This window comes from Oncorhynchus clarkii, chromosome 5 (assembly GCF_045791955.1).
Source record: "Oncorhynchus clarkii lewisi isolate Uvic-CL-2024 chromosome 5, UVic_Ocla_1.0, whole genome shotgun sequence".
NCBI classification, from domain to species: Eukaryota; Metazoa; Chordata; class Actinopteri; order Salmoniformes; family Salmonidae; genus Oncorhynchus; species Oncorhynchus clarkii.
Genome location: NC_092151.1, coordinates 13393659 through 13412461, shown reverse-complemented (window position 1 = coordinate 13412461; position 18803 = coordinate 13393659). Strand labels below are relative to the sequence as shown.

General features: G+C 43.4%; 2 protein-coding genes across 5 annotated transcripts; one reads left to right on the top strand and one right to left on the bottom strand.

The window, feature by feature from the left end:
• Window positions 1-38: 38 nt before the first annotated feature.
• Window positions 39-14368, top strand: LOC139408368 (NADPH dependent diflavin oxidoreductase 1). The gene is made up of 15 exons (XM_071152156.1): window positions 39-181; window positions 1520-1659; window positions 4020-4097; window positions 4264-4361; window positions 4687-4785; window positions 4985-5086; window positions 5200-5403; window positions 5600-5727; window positions 5874-6091; window positions 6302-6409; window positions 6635-6749; window positions 6981-7127; window positions 12628-12746; window positions 12843-12937; window positions 13230-14368. Exons 2-15 carry the CDS (start codon window positions 1525-1527, stop codon window positions 13372-13374), a joined length of 1791 nt encoding a protein of 596 aa, XP_071008257.1. The 5' UTR covers window positions 39-181; window positions 1520-1524; the 3' UTR covers window positions 13375-14368.
• On the bottom strand, window positions 13928-18560 carry LOC139408369 (N-terminal Xaa-Pro-Lys N-methyltransferase 1). 4 transcript variants are annotated; one of them, XM_071152157.1, is made up of 5 exons: window positions 18413-18560; window positions 16373-16513; window positions 15695-15858; window positions 15204-15456; window positions 13928-14939 (listed from the first exon to the last, which is right to left on the bottom strand). In XM_071152157.1, the coding sequence occupies exons 2-5, from the start codon at window positions 16455-16457 to the stop codon at window positions 14683-14685; spliced, it is 759 nt and encodes a 252-aa protein (XP_071008258.1). In that variant the 5' UTR covers window positions 16458-16513; window positions 18413-18560; the 3' UTR covers window positions 13928-14682. The 4 variants fall into 4 exon arrangements, with proteins under 4 accessions (XP_071008258.1, XP_071008259.1, XP_071008260.1 ...); XM_071152158.1 differs by having other exon boundaries at window positions 15204-15453; XM_071152159.1 differs by lacking the exon at window positions 16373-16513.
• Window positions 18561-18803: the final 243 nt, after the last annotated feature.

The following is an 18803-nucleotide window of genomic DNA, read 5'->3' as shown; positions in this document are numbered from 1 at the left end:
TTACTGTCGTAAAACGGCCCAGTAACCAATCAAAACTCAAGCTCTGCAGTCGTAAAGCGCAAACACAACAACACGCTGGAGGAAATGTAGTCCTAGTCGAAGAAAGGAGTTTTTCAGTATTATTAGATTCACTTTCGAGATTGTCAAAGACCCCTAGGATAATCTGTTATAGCTACCGTAGGTGAGCATCTTGAACTGAGCAGGGCTGTTATCCGGCTTTTATGGATGTATTTCGTGAACGAGGGATCTGTCACGTATCCACTAGTTAGTTAACTAGCCACTGGTACTGCTCGAGAGGCTAACTAGCCCATTCAAATAGACTGTAAGCCATCTTGGGCTCCATTCTCGAGAGCTAGAGGTTAGCTAATTAACTAAATGAAACTAACAGTTAGGTGAAATTGATGGCAGATAATTCTGCTATCTCTTTCAGCCCTTTGTCGGAACCTACGACCCTGCTCGCATTGGGTTTACAGTAGCAGGTTGGCATTTATTGTCAGGAATCTTGACCTGGAGGAAGCTCTGCAGGGGAGTGGGTATAATTTGTGGAACGTTCCAACAGGGATCTGTTTCAAAAACTTCGTAAATAACAAGGTTGCCAACAAACAACGCATACAAAGTAGCATGATCAATTCACCTAGCTAACTAGCTGCCGAATAGGCATCAACTCACACGTAGCTTATTCTTAACGTTTATCCATAGGCTACCAGAGTGAGGACAGACATTTTTTGGATAAACGTGGTGAGTGAAAAACGTAATGAAGTAGTCCACTCCATACCCTGTATCTTATTCTGCCGCTATACAACTTTGTATGTGTTGTTTGTTGTCAACCTTGTTATTTACGAAGTTTTTGGAACGTTCCACAAATTATACCCACCCCTCTGCAGAGTGGTCACTAGCTAGTCATAAAATCTGATTTTAAACCTAACCTTAACCACAATCCTAGCCCTAAGACCAAAAACACTTTTTTGTTTCGATGCATTTGTATGAATTTGCAGCTGGCCCATCTAGCCAAAATCGCTCAGTTCTGCCTCCAGGGCAAGATTCATGACAATAAACGTCAACCTGCTTTACAGTAGCTCAGTCTCGGCCAAGAGGTCTGGACCTTTACGGCACTGGAGGTAGTGTAGTAAACTTTACCTGTAGTCACATGGTGGTCCTGATAAACTCCAGCTGAGTTTTGTAACAGTAACTAATTCTGCAGATAGCCATGTGCCGAGTCTGATTGTAACTAAGGCTGTGTAAACAGATAACCTTGGGTGCAACTAACATATGCATTTGTCAATACCTAAGTAAATTGCCAAAAGAGTCCAGACAGACTAAAGACAGCTAGCTAATTTTCAAGGATGTCAATATCATATCAAGTGTCCATTGTGTAGGCCATCAATGGGATGCTTCTTTAAGTTAGCTATTCTGTGTGTCTTGACACACTACTGTTACAGTAGGTCCAACATGTCGGATTAGTGTGTACAGCCTGCTATATTGGAAGAATCATCATTTAAGTGCCCATCTTTATCCACAGTGAGAATGTCAGCCCCAAAGCTGTTGATTCTATATGGGAGCCAGACGGGCACTGCCCAGGACACGGCCGAGCGGATTGGACGTCAGGCGCAAAGGAGGCGAATGCAAGTCAAAGCGGAGGCTCTTGACAGTTACAATGTGGTCAGTTAGCAAGCGAGATAAGAGAGCCACACAGTGCCTAAATAATTCAAACATACAGCACTACTACTATGAAAAATAAGTATTCTCCATTGAATCTGCTTGCCTTGTTAAAGCTGAATACACTGAATATACAAAACATTATTATTTATTTTTTCCACCTTTATTTAACCAGGTAGGCTAGTTGAGAACAAGTTCTCATTTGCAACTGCGACCTGGTCAAGATAAAGCATAGCAGTGTGAACAGACAACACAGAGTTACACATGGAGTAAACAATTAATAAGTCAATAACACAGTAGTAAAAAAAAAGAGAGTCTATATACATTGTGTGCAAAAGGCATGAGGAGGTAGGCAAATAATTACAATTTTGCAGATTAACACTGGAGTGATAAATGATCAGATGGTCATGTACAGGTAGAGAGAGATATTGGTGTGCAAAAGAGCAGAAAAGTACATAAATATAAACAGTATGGGGATGAGGTAGGTAAAATTGGGTGGGCTATTTACCGATAGACTATGTACAGCGGCAGCGATCGGTTAGCTGCTCAGATAGCAGATTTTTGAAGTTGGTGAGGGAGATAAAAGTCTCCAACTTCAGCGATTTTTGCAATTCGTTCCAGTCACAGGCAGCAGAGAACTGGAACGAAAGGCGGCCAAATGAGGTGTTGGCTTTAGGGATGATCAGTGAGATACACCTGCTGGAGCGCGTGCTACGTACGGGTGGGTGTTGCCATCGTGACCAGGGAACTGAGATAAGGCGGAGCTTTACCTAGCATGGACTTGTAGATGACTGGAGCCAGTGGGTCTGGCGACAAATATGTAGCGAGGGCCAGCCGACTAGAGCATACAGGTCGCAGTGGTGGGTGGTATAAGGTGCTTTAGTAACAAAACGGATGGCACTGTGATAAACTGCATCCAGTTTGCTGAGTAGAGTATTGGAAGCTATTTTGTAGATGACATCGCCGAAGTCGAGGATCGGTAGGATAGTCAGTTTTACTAGCGTAAGTTTGGCGGCGTGAGTGAAGGAGGCTTTGTTGCGGAATAGAAAGCCGACTCTAGATTTGATTTTAGATTGGAGATGTTTGATATGAGTCTGGAAGGAGAGTTTACAGTCTAGCCAGACACCTAGGTACTTATAGATGTCCACATATTCTAGGTCGGAACCATCCAGGGTGGTGATGCTAGTCGGGCGTGCGGGTGCAGGCAGCGAACGGTTGAAAAGCATGCATTTGGTTTTACTAGCGTTTAAGAGCAGTTGGAGGCCACGGAAGGAGTGTTGTATGGCATTGAAGCTCGTTTGGAGGTTAGATAGCACAGTGTCCAAGGACGGGCCGGAAGTATACAGAATGGTGTCGTCTGCGTAGAGGTGGATCAGGGAATCGCCCGCAGCAAGAGCAACATCATTGATATATACAGAGAAAAGATTCGGCCTGAGAATTGAACCCTGTGGCACCCCCATAGAGACTGCCAGAGGACCGGACAGCATGCCCTCCGATTTGACACACTGAACTCTGTCTGCAAAGTAGTTGGTGAACCAGGCAAGGCAGTCATTAGAAAAACCGAGGCTACTGAGTCTGCCGATAAGAATATGGTGATTGACAGAGTCGAAAGCCTTAGTACCTTGAGCGTGGCTGAGGTGCACCCGTGACCGGTTCGGAAACCAGATTGCACAGCGGAGAAGGTACGGTGGGATTCGAGATGGTCAGTGACCTGTTTGTTGACTTGGCTTTCGAAGACCTTAGATAGGCTCTTTCCGTGACAGACTGACCAGGTGAATCCAGGTGAAAGCTATGATCCCTTATTGATGTCACTTGCACTTGTTAAATTAATTTCAATCAGTGTAGATGAAGGGGAGGAGATGGGTTGAATAAGGATTTTTAAGCCTTGAGACAATTGAGACATGGATTGTGTATGTGTACTATTCAGAGGGTGAATGGGCAAGACCAAAAAAATTGAAGTGCCTTTGAACGGGGTATGGTAGTAGGTGCCAGGCGTGCCGGTTTGTGTCAAGAACTGAAGATCTACTGGGTCTTCCATGAACAAAAGTTTCCCGTGTGTATCAAGAATTGTCTATTACCCAAAGGACATCCAGCCAACGTGACACAACTGTGGGAAACATTGGAGTCAACATGGGTGAGAATCCCTGTGGAACGACAAATTTAGGCTGTTCTGGGGGGGGGGTGCAACTCAATATAAGGAAAGTGTTCCTAATGTTTGGTATTCTCAGTATATAGCTATGATATTTCTGAGGCTGAGCTATGTGCTTTAAATAGGATTTGTTAAGTTGACAAGGTTAGAGCTCAGCTCAATTAAAGAGGGTGTTGTATTTGGCATGCATCTGAGGGTTGTGTTTCTTCAACAGGCTAACCTCATCTCTGAGTCCCTGGTTGTATTCGTGTGTTCCACCACTGGCCAAGGAGATCCACCAGACAACATGAAGGTATCAGATAATAGTGCCCAAACTGTGTGTGTCTGTGGTAAAAGCTGCTGTGTCTCTATGCTTCTCTCTAAATTTGCACTTAATAATATATGGCATTTGGCAGACACTTTCATCCAAAGTGACTTGGACGTTTTTATGTATCACTTTTTCTTCACTTCCTTTGCAGAATTTCTGGCGGTTCGTGTTTAGGAAGTCTCTCCCCGCTGGATCTCTGTGTCGCCTAGACTGTGCCGTGCTGGGCTTGGGTGATTCCTCCTATCCCAAGTGAGGGCTTTAGTCAAAAACGCAACCACATAAATAATTTGAAATCCCTTTGTCTATACATGCACACCATTGAAATCTATTTACGATGGTAGTGAGTTACCAACCCAAACATGGATCACGTCACGCATGTCAATGACTGGAAGAGAGATTAAGTGAAATTTGATTAATGAATCAAAACTTCCCCATTGTTTTTCTATGTGGACTTCTACGTGATGTCACTTCCCGCATTGACTCAATTTAAATGGAAATGGTACCCTGTATGAGGCACTATCTGGAAAATAACATACCCTAGCTTTGAATAATACAATTTGATTTTCACTTGTAGGTTCAACTTTGTGGCGAAGAAGCTTCACAAGCGCCTTATGCAGCTGGGGGCCAGTGTGCTGCTGCCTGTGGGACTGGCAGATGACCAGCACGACCTGGGGTGAGAGACCGTTGCATGGGGTTCCTCAGGGATCTGTCTTTGGCCCGTTAAGTCTTTCCTCTATTGGTTTTATATACTCTGTATTCTTCATAATGCCATGTTAGCTCAATATTGTAACCTGTAAAGTCAGTACATTATATCACTTAATTCTCGTAACTTTTGTTGACCGTTTGGACTGTTCAACCATTGTGTTCAACAGCGCAGATGGGGTGATTGACCCCTGGCTCACGTCATTCTGGGAGAGGGCGCAAGCTCTATATCCAACACCTGCAGGCCAGAGTCTTATCAGTGTGGATGAACCGTAAGTCTCCTTTACTTGACTGTTGACAAATCAATGTGTCTAATATTATGTCTGAATATGCCCAACTCCCATGATGTACTGTAACTGTACCCTTACCGTTGTTCGTTTTACAGACTCCCTCCGAGGTACGTTTTCAGATTTCTGGATGACGTCACTGAGAATAGGGCGGATAGGCGAAGAGTGCCAGAGCCGCCGATCTCGCCCTCTCAGACACACACCTTTCCAGGCAGGGTGGTGTCCAATAAAAGGGTTACGCACGCCTCCCACTTTCAGGATGTTCGACACATTGAGTTTGACATCACAGGCTCAGATATTGAGTGAGTGCTCTAATGTACTGTGCCTTAAGAAATTGCTACCATGTTTATTGACCGATTTCTTGAAATGTAACTGTCTAAAATGTATTTTGTGATGGTGAACCGTCTTGCTCTGAGGTTGTTAAACTGTGCTTAAAAAGGATTTGACTTTAGATGATAATGTTTAACTGGTTGACTGAAGTGTGTGTGTCATTGGCAGGTTCACTGCTGGGGATGTGGTGATGATGAGACCTTGTAACACCCCTGAGGACGTGGAGCAGTTCTGTCAGCTCCTGAGACTGGACCCTGATCGCCAGTTCACCCTCAGCCCCACAAACTGCGACACAGGTTTGTGCTTGTCATATTTGACTGCCTGTATCGGTGTACGTGAGAGACGGTCACATCCATACACCTAAGCTCCCACTTCTATACACCATACTTAAACCACATAATGTCCCTCTTTTACCCCCTCACCCTCTCCCCTGTCTCCCCAGGATCGGTCCCAGCCCGCCTGGCCCAACCTTGCACGGTTCGGCATCTGGTGGAGAGCTTCCTGGACATAGCGGCAGTGCCTCGTCGCTCCTTCTTCGAGCTCCTCGCCACCTTTGCCACTAATGAGCTGGAGCGGGAGAAGCTGTCTGAGTTTAACTCTGCCCAGGGCCAGGACGAGCTGCATGCCTACTGCAACAGGCCGCGACGCACCGCCTTGGAGGTTAGAGGGACCTGTAATGATGTGATTATGCTGCCACTTGGGGGCACAGGATGGAAGTTCAGTTGATCCCACTTCTTACAACAATAATCAATATTATGTTCAATAGATTTGGTGAGCCAGGTCAAAGGTCAATACGACAGGGCTGCGTCCAGATTCCCACTCCCTGTGTGTGTTTGTGGGGTCGTGTGTGTGTGCGTGCATGGTCCTCAGGTGTTGACCGACTTCCCCCACACGACAGCAGAGCTGAGTGTAGACTACCTACTGGACCTGTTCCCTGAGATTCAGCCTCGCTCCTTCTCCATTGCCTCCTCCCTGCTGGTGAGGTTACAGCACTGAAAGGCCCCATGTCAGGGTTGGGCAATGATGTTCCCCAAGGGCTGTTGTGGGTGCAGGCTTTTATTCCAGCCAAAGCACTAATGCACCGGATTCAACTGATTGTCTTCAACCAAGACTTTGTTAGTTGAATTACTGTTATTTTTTTGGCTGGAGCAAAAACCTGCACCTACACTGGCCCTTGGACCATTCTGTTTTCTCTCCACACAGGCCCATCCCAACAGGATCCAGATACTGCTAGCTGTGGTGCACTACAAAACCAAGATGCACCTGCCACGCAAGGGTCTGTGTTCCTCCTGGCTAGCCTCACTGGACCCCACACAAGGTCTGTTAGCACTGTCTACTACATGGTTTTAGCAATGGTGGCACTCTAATGCAGTATGCAGGTAGCTAGTAGCTACTGAACGTTCAGTGTTTTGCCAAGCACATTTTGGGTAAATAAAGTCTTGTAAATTGAATTTGAATTAATATCAAATTCAATTAGAAGAAATGGTATTAACACAGTAGCTATATCAGCTGTCATATCAGTCAATTTGTTGACTCTTCCAATTTGCAGGGGATGTTTATGTGCCTTTGTGGGTGAAGAAGGGGAGTATGAAGTTCCCTAAGGACCCCTACTCCCCTGTGATCATGGTTGGGCCTGGAACGGGAGTGGCTCCTTTCAGGTCTGCTCTGCAGGAGAGGATAGCCCAGGGCAAGACTGGTGAGTTACCCTTAGATTGGCTTTACCCTCCACTCACCACTCCTGTACCGTGTTATTTTAGATTTAGTCTTAGTCATTTCATCCTTAGTTTTAGTTAATATCAATCGACTAAAACTCTGGAAGATTTCAGTCTACTTTTAGTCACATTTTTACTGGTAACTGCACATTAAGATAGCCTTGTCCAACTAGGCCTACTTTCCTTCATATAGCTGGCACATACAGTGGGGCAAAAAGTATTTAGTCAGCCACCAATTGTGCAAGTTCTCCCACTTAAAAAGATGAGAGGCCTGTATTTTCATCATAGGTACATTTCAACTATGACAGACAAAATGAGAAAAAAAATCCAGAAAATCACTTTGTAGGATTTTTAATGAATTTATTTGCAAATTATGGTGGAAAACTTTTGTAGGTGACCAAATACTTATTTATCTCAATACTTTGTTATATACCCTTTGTTGGCAATGACAGAGGTCAAACGTTTTCTGTAAGTCTTCACAAGGTTTTGACACACTGTTGCTGGTATTTTGGCCCGTTCCTCCATGCAGATCTCTTCTAGAGCAGTGATGTTTTGTGGCTGTTGCTGGGCAACACAGACTTTCAACTCCCTCCAAAGATTTTCTATGCGGTTGAGATCTGGAGACTGGCTAGGCCACTCCAGGACCTTGAAATGCTTCTTACGAAGCCACTCCTTCGTTGCCCGGGCGGTGTGTAGGATCATTGTCATGCTGAGTGTATCTATGATGAAAATTACAGGCCTCATGTTTTTAAGTGGGAGAACTTGCACAATTGGTGGATGACTAAATACTTTTTTGCCCCACTGTAGCTATTGAGGCAGATTGTAACCAATGCAAGCCATGATTTACCATATAGGTTACAAAGCCTTGGCTACAGGTTAAACAATTTAGGCCTACAGCTCTGATTTGCTCCCCATCCTAGCCTTGTGATGGGGTACATAAGTGACAAAGGGGGAGAATCTGACCTTTCTAACAATGCCAGAAGTATTACTGTATGTCAAATATTCAGCAAATAGCATGAGTATTTCCAATCGGAAAAAAGCAACTGCACTCTCAGTAGTGGACCGCGAGAACGGAAATACTGATGAATAACGGTGCACATGGTAATAGGCTATATGAAAGTAAGAGAGAGTAAGGATTTTTTCTAGTTGAGGTTTGTTACAATGGAGTGTCCTGGCTGCCTGCGCATCAGGTCAAAAGATTGATGAGTGACTGAAGTGACCTCATGGGAGTTGTGTGGGAGATCAGGCATATCAGCTCAATAAGCCAATAGCTAGGTTTCATGTGAATATTAAGAAATCTGCATAACGAAAATATGCATATTTTCCCACCAGTGGTGTTTCCACCAAACATACGTAGTGCACACAAAATGTACTTTTTCATATAACGAATAAAAATCTAAAGTTCAATGTATTTGCATCGCATTTTCAACTCTACCGATAGTTTTGTCACAAAAAAAAACTATTGAGTTAAATAGTAAATGTGTCTACTCTGGTTTTGGCATCTGCGCTCTAGCCTTTTGTGACTAGGGGGCAGTATTTTCATTTTTGGAAAAATAACGTTCCCGTAGTAACCGGGATATTTTGTCAGGACAAGATGCTAGAATATGCATATAATTGACAGCTTAGGATAGAAAACACTCTAAAGTTTCCAAAACTGTAAAAATATTGTCTGTGAGTATAACATAACTGATGTTGCGGGCGAAAGCCTGAGAGAAATCCAATCCGGAAGTGCCTCATGTTTTGAAAGCGCTGCGTTCCAATGCGTCCCTATTGAGCAGTGAATGGGCTATCAACCAGATTACTTTTTCTCCGTATTCCCCAAGGTGTCTACAGCATTGTGACGTAGTTTTATGCATTTATGTTGAAGAATACCCGTAAGCGGCTACATTGCGCAACTGGTCACCTGATGGCTCCCAGAGTGATTCTCGTGTAAACCGAGCTATTTCGCCTACAAAAATAATATTTTTGGAAAAAAGTAACATTGGCTATCTAACTGGGAGTCTCGTGAGTGAAAACATCCGAAGCTCATCAAAGGTAAACTATTTAATTTGATTGCTTTTCTGATTTCCGTGACCAAGTTACCTGCTGCTAGCTGGACAAAATGCTATGCTCGATAAACTTACACAAATGCTTGTCTAGCTTTGGCTGTAAAGCATATTTTGAAAATCTGAGATGACAGGGTGATTAACAAAAGACTAAGTTGTGTCTCAATATATTTCACTTGTGATTTTCAGGAATAGGAATATTTTCTAGGAATATTTATGTCCATTGCGTTATGCTAATTAGTGTCAGTCGATGATTACGCTCCCTCATGCGGGATGGGTAGTTACTAGAGGCTAGCCAACAGCTTGCAGATACAGTTCGGGTTGGCTAGTCAACATGATGAGATTATTATAGATAATAGCGAGAATATGTTTATTTGTTAAACGGCAATCAAGCATCGATCATCTTGTCACCAGAATAAGACCCTCGATATATAGGGCGGAAGATAACCTAGCGGTTAAGAGCATTTGGGGCCACTAACCGAAAGGAAACTGGATTAAATCTCTGCACTGACTAGGTGTAAAAATGTGAAAAATGTGTCTGTGCCCTTGAGCAAGGCACTTAACCCTAATTGCCCCTGTAAATCGCTGCTAAATGACTAAAATGTAAAAAATATATATTTATTTGAAAGGAGCATCAAAATCACTGTATAATTTGACCAACCTGTAAAGCTACTTTATTGAATGTGTAGCCTAATAACATGCATGTTTTCCAGATGAGTCGTAGTGAGAGGACTACACAACATTTCCTGAGTCCAAGTTTACTTATGATATGATGGTTATTATTTCAATATTTTTGCTTAAAGGCATTTCCACCGCCATTTCTCGCATAATACATTTTACCAACACAAAAAAAATCCCACCTTGTTAACGAACAAATTATCTGTCGGCATTTATAAAATTGTACGGAAACTTCCAGCACAGCTTTCGTGATTAAATTCCTACCGTATTAAAAAGATTAATCTCATAAAAACATGGTTACTGGGAGGATTGCATTATACCGGTATACCTTTTCATCCATGTTGATTGGACAACATCGATGAAAAGGTTCACGTCACATTAACTGTCCATTAGTCTCGTGGAATTCTCGTCTCGTTACATTTGTTTGTCGGTTTAAATTAAGTTATTTAATGGTTATCGTTTTTTTCAGGGCATCTCGATATGTTCATTAGTTTGTCAGGAAAAATTGGTGGTTGGCGAAATGTTTTTTTGTTAATGAAATTAACATTACTCCTCTATCACAACACTGTACATTTACTGAATTAAATATGGCCCCAATTCCGAACCAATCCTTTCTAGCAGGGGAGAAGAACTGCCCCCTCTCTCAGCGACTGGAACGAGCTGCATAAAAAATACTCAAACTGGACAGTTTATCTCTTCATTCAATCATGGACAGTCTTACTGACAGTTGTGGCTGCTTCGTATGATGTATTGTTGTCTCAACCTTCTTGTCTTTGATCATGTTTGTACCATGTTTTGTGCTGCTGCCGCCATGTTGTGTTGCTGCCATGCTATGTTGTTGTCTTAGGTCTCTCTTTCTGTAGTGTTGTGATGTTTTGTCCTATATTATTGTTTTTAATCCCAGCCCCCGTCCCTGCAGGATGCATTTTGCCTTTTGTAGGCCATCATTGTGAATAATAATTTATTCTTAATTGACTTGAATAGTTAAATAAAATAAAATACACATTTGAATCCACGGTAGTTCAAGGCAGACCGCGGTACTGCAGGCATTGTTAGCAGAAAACAGGATCCCCCATTATAGTGAATCACCACGAATATTGCCATTTTTCCAATCTTCGTATAGATTTAAAAAATACATGTTTCACAGACGATCATGGTATCAATAGTTACTTCTAATACACTAGATGTACACTACCGTTCAAAAGTTTGGGGTCACTTAAAAATGTCCTTGTTTTTGGTCCATTAAAATAGCATCAAATTGATCAGAAATACAGTGTAGACATTGTTCATGTTGTAAACGACTATTGTAGCTGGAAACGGCTGATATTTTTTTTTTAAATGGAATATCTACATGGGTGAACATAGATAGGCCCATTATCAGCAACCAACACTCCTGTGTTCCAATGGCAGGTTGTGTTAGTTCATCCAAGTTGATCATTTTAAAAGGCTAATTTCAGCTGTGCTAAAATACTTTCAAAAGGGTTTTCTAATGATCAATTAGCCTTTTTAAAATGATAAACTTGGATGAGCTAACACAACGTGCCATTGGAACACAGGAGTGATGGTTGCTGATAATGGGCCTCTTAACGCCTATGTAGATATTCCATAGAAAATCGGCCGTTTCCAGCTACAATAGTCATTTACAACATTAACAATGTCTACACTGTATTTCTGATAAATGTTGTTATTTTAATGGACCAAAAATGTGCTTTTCTTTCAAAAACAAGGACATTTCGAATTGACCCCAAACTTTGAAACGGTAGTGTATGTCCTTCAACCTATTTTTTTATTTAAAAATCGCACAGAGAAGTTAAGGATAATTTACAGTGCCTTAAGAAAGTATTCATACACCTTGACATATTCCACATTTTGTTATAGCCTGAATTCAAAATGTATTAAAAATATATTTTTTCCTTACCCATCCACACACTCCATAATGGCAAAGTAAAAATATATATTTTAGGATTCTTTGCAAATATATTAAATGAAATACAGAAATATCTCATTTGCATAAGTATTCACACCAGAGTCAGTACTTTGTAGAAGCACCTTTGGCAGCAATTACATCTGTGAGTGTTTCTGGGAAAGTCTCTAAGATCTTTCCACACCTGGATTGTGTAACATTTACCCATTTATTATTTTCAAATTTCTTCAAGCTCTGCCAAATTGGTTGTTGATCATTGCTTGACAACCATTTTCAGGTCTAGCCATAGATTTAAGTCCAAACGGTAACTCAGGAACATTCACGGTCTTCTTTGTAAGCAACTCGTGTAGATTTGCCCTTGTGTTATAGGTTATTGTCCCGCTGAAATGTGGATTAATCTCCCAGTGTCTGGTGGAAAGCAGACTGAACAAGGTTTTCCTCTAGGATTTTGTCTGTGGTTAGCTCCATTCAGTTTATTTTTTATCCTCAATGCGAGGGGGCAGCACCTTGAGCCTGCAACGTCACTTCCTGGAGTAGCTCAAACTACGCATGTTGTCTCCATGAGATGCAGTCTTGGCAAGCTAAAAACCGACTTCCTGGGCTTCAAATGTGCTGTTGACTCTTCACATAGGAGTGAATGGTGTCATGTCATCGATGGCCTTGTCAATGATTTATAGTGATAGCTTTCTCCCCACTCTCGTCAATAATTTCCTGTATGAGTCAGTCAATGTGTGTTCTACCTAGTAACAGACATGTGTACCTTTGTTGCTATACTTGTTCCCTTCTGTTTGTATACCGGTTAGTAAACTGAATCCTGTTTCTCCTCTTGTATATCAGCCAATGTGCTGTATTTTGGCTGCCGGTCCCAGTCTAAGGATTTCTACTGCAGCTCAGAATGGGAGGAGATGGAGAAAGCAGGGCAGCTGACACTCTTCACAGCTTTCTCCAGGGATCAGGTAGGTAGACCAGGCTTCACACACACACACACACACACACACACACACACACACTTCACTCTAATGGATGGGTATGTTTCTGTGTGATTTTTGCAGGAAGACAAGATTTATGTGCAACAGCGTGTGCAGGAGCAAGCTGAGCTGCTATGGGACCTGATCGCCAATAAGAACGGCTACTTTTACATCGCAGGGTGAGTATACTTCAACGTGCTGAAATGTGTGCTACATTGATAACATGCTGCTTGGTAAATGTGTGGGCATCTTACCCTGGTCATGTTCAGTAAACGCAAAATGGAATGAAATACAGAGCCGAATGTTTTCCCAATCAAAATGTGCATGGTGTGCCCTAATGAGCACAGCCCTAATGAGCACAGCCCTAATGAGCACAGCCCCAATGAGCACAGCCCCAATGAGCACAGCCCCAATGAGCACAGCCCCAGATTAGGTCTTTACTGATGCATATCTTCTATCATTCGTATCCAGCAACGCCAAACAGATGCCGACGGCAGTGTGTGACGCCCTGAAGGAGGGCTTTCAGAGCCAAGGGGGCGTGTCCTCTGCCGAGGCGGACGAGATGCTGGTCGCCATGGAGAGGGCAGGCCGATTCCAAAGCGAGACCTGGTCCTGATCACATGGCTACAGAGTGGTGCTATTCAAACGCAGCAAGCTTTATCAGTATACTGCTCCAAGTGCTTTCATTTGACAATCAGTGGTGACTTCACTGCAGAGGAAATCAACACCATACCACTTCTGTACCATGGTTTAGGTATCAGCTTAGAAAATAGTGTCAAATATTACTAGATATTATACTACTGCAACACTGCATAGCGCTATTAAATGTTTCCAAAGTGTATTTGACTAAGTCTGACATTCATTACTTTGATTGCCATGCACTTAATGAAAAACAATATGATATGTACATACTATCTGTAAAATTGCAGCTAATAAATAGATGCAAAAAAAAAAGTTTAAGTTGAGACACTGAAGGTCCTAACATTTGAATTGTCCCAAATATAGGGTCCCTTTAGTGGACCAATTGAGATAGAATATATACATTGATCTGACCATTATCTATCTTGATGTAAATAAAGGTATCAAAACATACCTTTGTTGTAGAAACTACTAGACCAAAGATTCATCACACCCCCACAACCAGTAACATAAACCACAAAACAATGAGATTTCCTGAAAAGTTTAATTTGACATTCAAACACTCATGGGAAACATACAGTACTTAAATCAGTATTTGCCACGTCTTACAAACAGCCAATCTATGTATTCTTGGTACTGTGAATAAATGACAAACGGGTATGTGGAGGGATTATATGCCAGTGATGGGAAACTCTGTTCCTGATTTGTTGCTCGATCTAATTCCGACTTGGGAAAACAGATGTGACCAGATACTCTGAGCATTCAGTGACATTAATTAATTGTGCGTTAGGCAAAAATGAGAACCTGGGTCATTTACAATAAGGTACGTGAACTTGACCAAATACGTTTTTGTGTAGTTTCCATTGCAAAACTGTGTACCCTACAAAACATGACCCTGAAAAGAATTGCTCATCCCTGTCCTATGTGAACTCAAGTGCTGTAACTCATGTCCTCCAGTAAAGAATTGACTCAGAGTGGCATTTGCATTTCTGAGCCTTACCTGATATGCCCCCATACAGTACATCCATAATTCCTAAGGGTGATCCCAGAATCAGTCACAATTATCCTTTAGTAAATTACACTGACGATTCATAAAACCGCTACCTGATGTATTTACACAGAGTGGGTCATATATACGCCATTAGACAAACACGCCTACACACTAAGCTGGACTGTCCAACTTTCAGTGGACAGGACGGTCCCATGGCTTGAGCATGGGCAGCAGCATTTTGGCATTGGCACCCATCCTCCACACCTCTACTCCCGTCCGTCTCCATCTCTGTCCCTATCGGAGGGCCAGCTGGTGGACCTGGTAGATCTCGTCAGGAAAGTTCATCTGTTGCTCTTCACAGACGATAGTGAGGCCTGCCCGGGTCACCAGGCTCTTCACCAGAGCCAGTTCCCGGCACACGCTGCTGTCGACGTCGTCTGGGATCACGCCCTCATAGGCCACGTTGTCCTTGATGACAATTAGTCCCTCAGGGCGGAGGCCGCCGCGGCAACGGTGCAGGAACTCCACCAGGTGGTCGTCAGTCAGGTGGCCTGAGGTGAGGGGAAGGAGGGAAGGGCGGCTAGCTCTAGCTTAACAGTCTGTTTTTATTGCATAATGTTGTACACATTTGCAGCTGAAAGCTGAATTGCAATATGCCTGAGTAAAATAAATACAGAACCTACTGTATTACAAAGCTAATCAAAATAAAAAAAAATGATTAAGTCTGAGAATTAAGCAAGTTAAACATAGAGCTGTCTTACAGTATGTCAGTTAACCCCCAATTTTTTTTTGAATTGTGAGTTGAGAGGACTCACCAATGACCCACTGGATCCAGATGACGTCGTAGCGTCTGTCCTGTGGGATAAAGTCCTGCAGGCCGAGGCAGAAGTAGTTCTCCACCCGTTTGCTGTCGTCGCCCAGGTAGACCTTAGCCTGGTCCAGGAACTCCTGAGTCACGTCCACCAAGTCCACAGTGTTGAAGAGGGGCAGCAGCAGTCGCTTGGTGATGCGCCCTATTCCGGCGCCACAGTCCAGGGCGCAGCCATTGCCGGTCTTCCCTTCACCCTGCTTTTAGTGCCAGGAGGAAGAGGTTAGAGTGGGTTTCTTGACATGTCAGCACCAGATAACTGCATAAGAAGTACGCCAATGCTCTATACTTGGCCCATCATTTTTCTGAAACGTTTTAAGCCATGTTCCCCCCCATTAGGTTTCGTTATGTGTGCAAACAAAGTATGCATGCAAATAAATAGCCTAACATGATGCGCTTTAAGTGTTTCTACAGAGAAGTTTGGAAACGGTTTCTTACGCCAAGGAATTTCTGCAGGAACTTCTTGGAGCCGTCAATGTCAATGTTAGAGATCTTGCCGTAGCCTCCTAGCATGCCATCCACGGTGGGCGCCACTTCTCTCCAGTAGTTTTCAGCCTTGGAGTAGAAAACGGTCTCATTCTGCACACCGTCACCCATCCTATCTGAAGAACCCAAGGGGCTGAGGTAAGTAGGACTGCCCACATATGCATCATTATAAACTGGGTGGTTCGAGCCCTGAATGCTGTGGTATATCAGACCGTATTCCATAGGTATGATTATTTTTTATTTTTTTTTACATTGGTAACCAGTTTATAATACCAATAAGGCAGGCACCTCTGGTGTTTCTGGTATATTGCCAATATACCACGGCTAAGGGCTGTATCCAGGCACTCACATGTTGCGTCGTGCATAAGAACAACACTTAGTAGAGGTATATAGGCCATATGCCTTATTGGTTCATTATAAAGTTGATTATTATGACTAAAGCTAAAGTCACACAGAGTGAAAGAATAACAAAGCAACTAGTAGGTCTGACCCATGACTTTGGAGAAGGTTATTTAGTTATTTCTCCTTATTGCGAGCAATGCAGGGAACATGCCACATCTAGGTTGACTTCTAGTTAGTAAGTTTCTGGCTACCTGACCATCAGATTTTTTGCCTTAGTAGGGCCTGCACCTTGTGTTACGTTGGTTGAAGCAGTGCCTACTCCCCTCCCAGGCTTCTTCACTCCTCTCCGAGACGCCGACTTGATGTTATTCATGATGGTATGATTAGCTGATGTCTTGTATTCTCTCCAGCATGTGTCCCCGGGAAACCCTAGGAGACACGTTTAACCTTACTCCCAAGTCCTAGTGATGACGTGAGAGGTCTGCATTTATCCTCACCTGTCACACACACACACAGAGAGTAGCCAAATGTGGCCCAACTTGGCCCCAGTTCAGCACTCATCTTGTGACCAGGGTTATTGTGGGGCATGGCAGAGAATTAACCAAGTACACTACATGGCCAAAAGTATGTGGACACCTGCTCATCAAACATCTCATTACAAAATCATGGGCATTAATATGGTGTTGGTCCCCCCTTTGCTGTTATAACAGCCTCCACTCTTCTGGGAAGGCTTTCCACTAGATGTTGGAACATTGCAGCAGGGACTTCCATTCAGGCACAACAGCAGTAGTGCGGTCAGGCACTGATGTTGGGCAATTAGGCCTGGCTTGCAGTCAGCATTCCAATTCATCCCAAAGGTGTTCGATGGGGTTGAGGTCAGTTCTTTGTGCACAAATCATTGTCGTGCTGAAACTGGAAAGGACCTTCCCCAAACTGTTACCACAAAGATGGAAGCACAGAATAGTCTAGAATGTCATAGTATGCTGTAACGTTAAGAATTCCCTTCACTGGAACAAAGGGGCCTAGCCCGAACCATGAAAAATATCCCCAGACCAATATTCCTCCTCCACCAAGCTTTACAGTTGGCACTATGCATTATGGCAGGTAGCGTTCTCCTGGCATTGGCCAAACACAGATTCATCCGTCGGACTGCCAGATGGTGAAGCATGATTCATCACTCCAGAGATCGCGTTTCCACTGCTTCAGAGTTCAATGGCAGAGAGCTTTACACCCCTCCAGCAAATGCTTGACATTGTGCATAGTGATCTTAGGCTTGTGTGAGGCTGCTCGGCCATGGAAACCCAGATTCTGACAAACAGTTATTGTGCTCCTAGACCATGACTGCCCAACCCTCTTCCTGGAGATCTACTGTCCTGTTGTTTTCAGTCCAACCCTAATTTAGCATATCTGATTCAGTTAGTTAAGGTCTTGTTGAGCAACTAATTAGTAGAATCAGGTGTGTTAAATTACGGTTGGACTGAAATCCCACAGGACCGTAGAGCTCCAGGAAGAGGGTTGAGCAGCCCTGTCCTAGACGTTTCCACTTCACAATAACAGCACTTGCAGTTGACCAGGCAGCTCTAGCAGGGCAGGAATTTGACGAACTGACTGACTTGTTGGAAAGGTGGCATCCTATGACGGTGCCATGTTGAAAGTCGGGCAATTCTACTGCCAATGTTTGTCTATGGAGATTAATGGTGGTGTGCTCGATTTTATACACCCTTTAGCAACGGGTGTGTATGATATATCCACTCATTTGAAGGGGTGTCCACATACTTTTTGCCAAGTAGTGTAGCTCGCTGGTCTAACTGGGAGGGCGACCCTCCGCAGATCAGGCCAGGGTCTATGATCAAACCAACCGTAACAAAATGTACAAGGCAGACACGACTAGTGACATGCACCAATATTGAAGAAAGCATACTCGGTTGAAAACAAATCTAACTAGTAACCAATGTGCACGTTGACAATGAACATGGGGGTCAGGTAGCCAGAAACTGACATGTTAGCTAGCCGGGAGCTAGCTTGTTTGTTGAAGTGCAATGCCAATGGTTTTCTAGTTTGGCTATCTGGGAGGTTAGCAAGCAAAGTGGTTATGACAGCAAGGCACTTTACTTTAAGGATCTATTTTTGGAAGCAGACAGTTGTCAAGGACTGATAACCACTGACTTAGCCATCAATGATGAAAAGTAGCTAGCACGTAGTAGCTTTAGCTAGCTACCGGTAGGTAGCATGTTGAATCAGTGCGTTGACAAGGCTGTAAAGTTGAATGCGCCCAACATCTGACCCCAATCAAAACTAATCTTTACAAACTGGGATGCGGCAATTTACCTTCACGTACGTCTTAGTCCTAAATCACCAAACACCTCGATCATGTCACAAATCAAGTGCCAACGTGCTTTTTTCTGCTTGCCGAAAGCATCCCTGTACACCACACTGCCAAACGCCTTGCAGTCCACGCAATTTCCTTATTTGGTTTGCGCTTGTGGCATGAGATAGTTCACTGTCTCCACTCAGTGGTTTATCGAGGAATTACAGATAATCTATGTGTTGGGCTACAGTATGTGTGTGCATCAGCAGAGATCATAATTCATGAGAATTTGGTTGTGTCGTGAAGAAGTTGGGTTTGTCTGGCCTGTCTCGCCTTACCCTTCTCTCCCTAGTCCCCCCATTACCCTCTCAGATGGTCATCTCTCCCTCTATCAGTCATTACATCCATATC

What these genes read in the sequence shown, in the direction of transcription:
- LOC139408368 (XM_071152156.1), top strand. Translation starts at nt 1,525, where the DNA reads ATGTCAGCCCCAAAGCTGTTGATTCTATATGGGAGCCAGACGGGCACT. An exon ending in CTCTTGACAGTTACAATGTG is followed by an intron (nt 1,660 to 4,019) that starts GTCAGTTAGCAA and finishes TTTCTTCAACAG; the next exon opens with GCTAACCTCATCTCTGAGTC. An exon ending in GGCTACTTTTACATCGCAGG is followed by an intron (nt 12,938 to 13,229) that starts GTGAGTATACTT and finishes ATTCGTATCCAG; the next exon opens with CAACGCCAAACAGATGCCGA.
- LOC139408369 (XM_071152157.1), bottom strand. Translation starts at nt 16,457, where the DNA reads ATGAATAACATCAAGTCGGCGTCTCGGAGAGGAGTGAAGAAGCCTGGG. An exon ending in TCCTGCAGAAATTCCTTGGC is followed by an intron (nt 15,457 to 15,694) that starts GTAAGAAACCGT and finishes TGGCACTAAAAG; the next exon opens with CAGGGTGAAGGGAAGACCGG. An exon ending in CTGGATCCAGTGGGTCATTG is followed by an intron (nt 14,940 to 15,203) that starts GTGAGTCCTCTC and finishes CCCTCACCTCAG; the next exon opens with GCCACCTGACTGACGACCAC.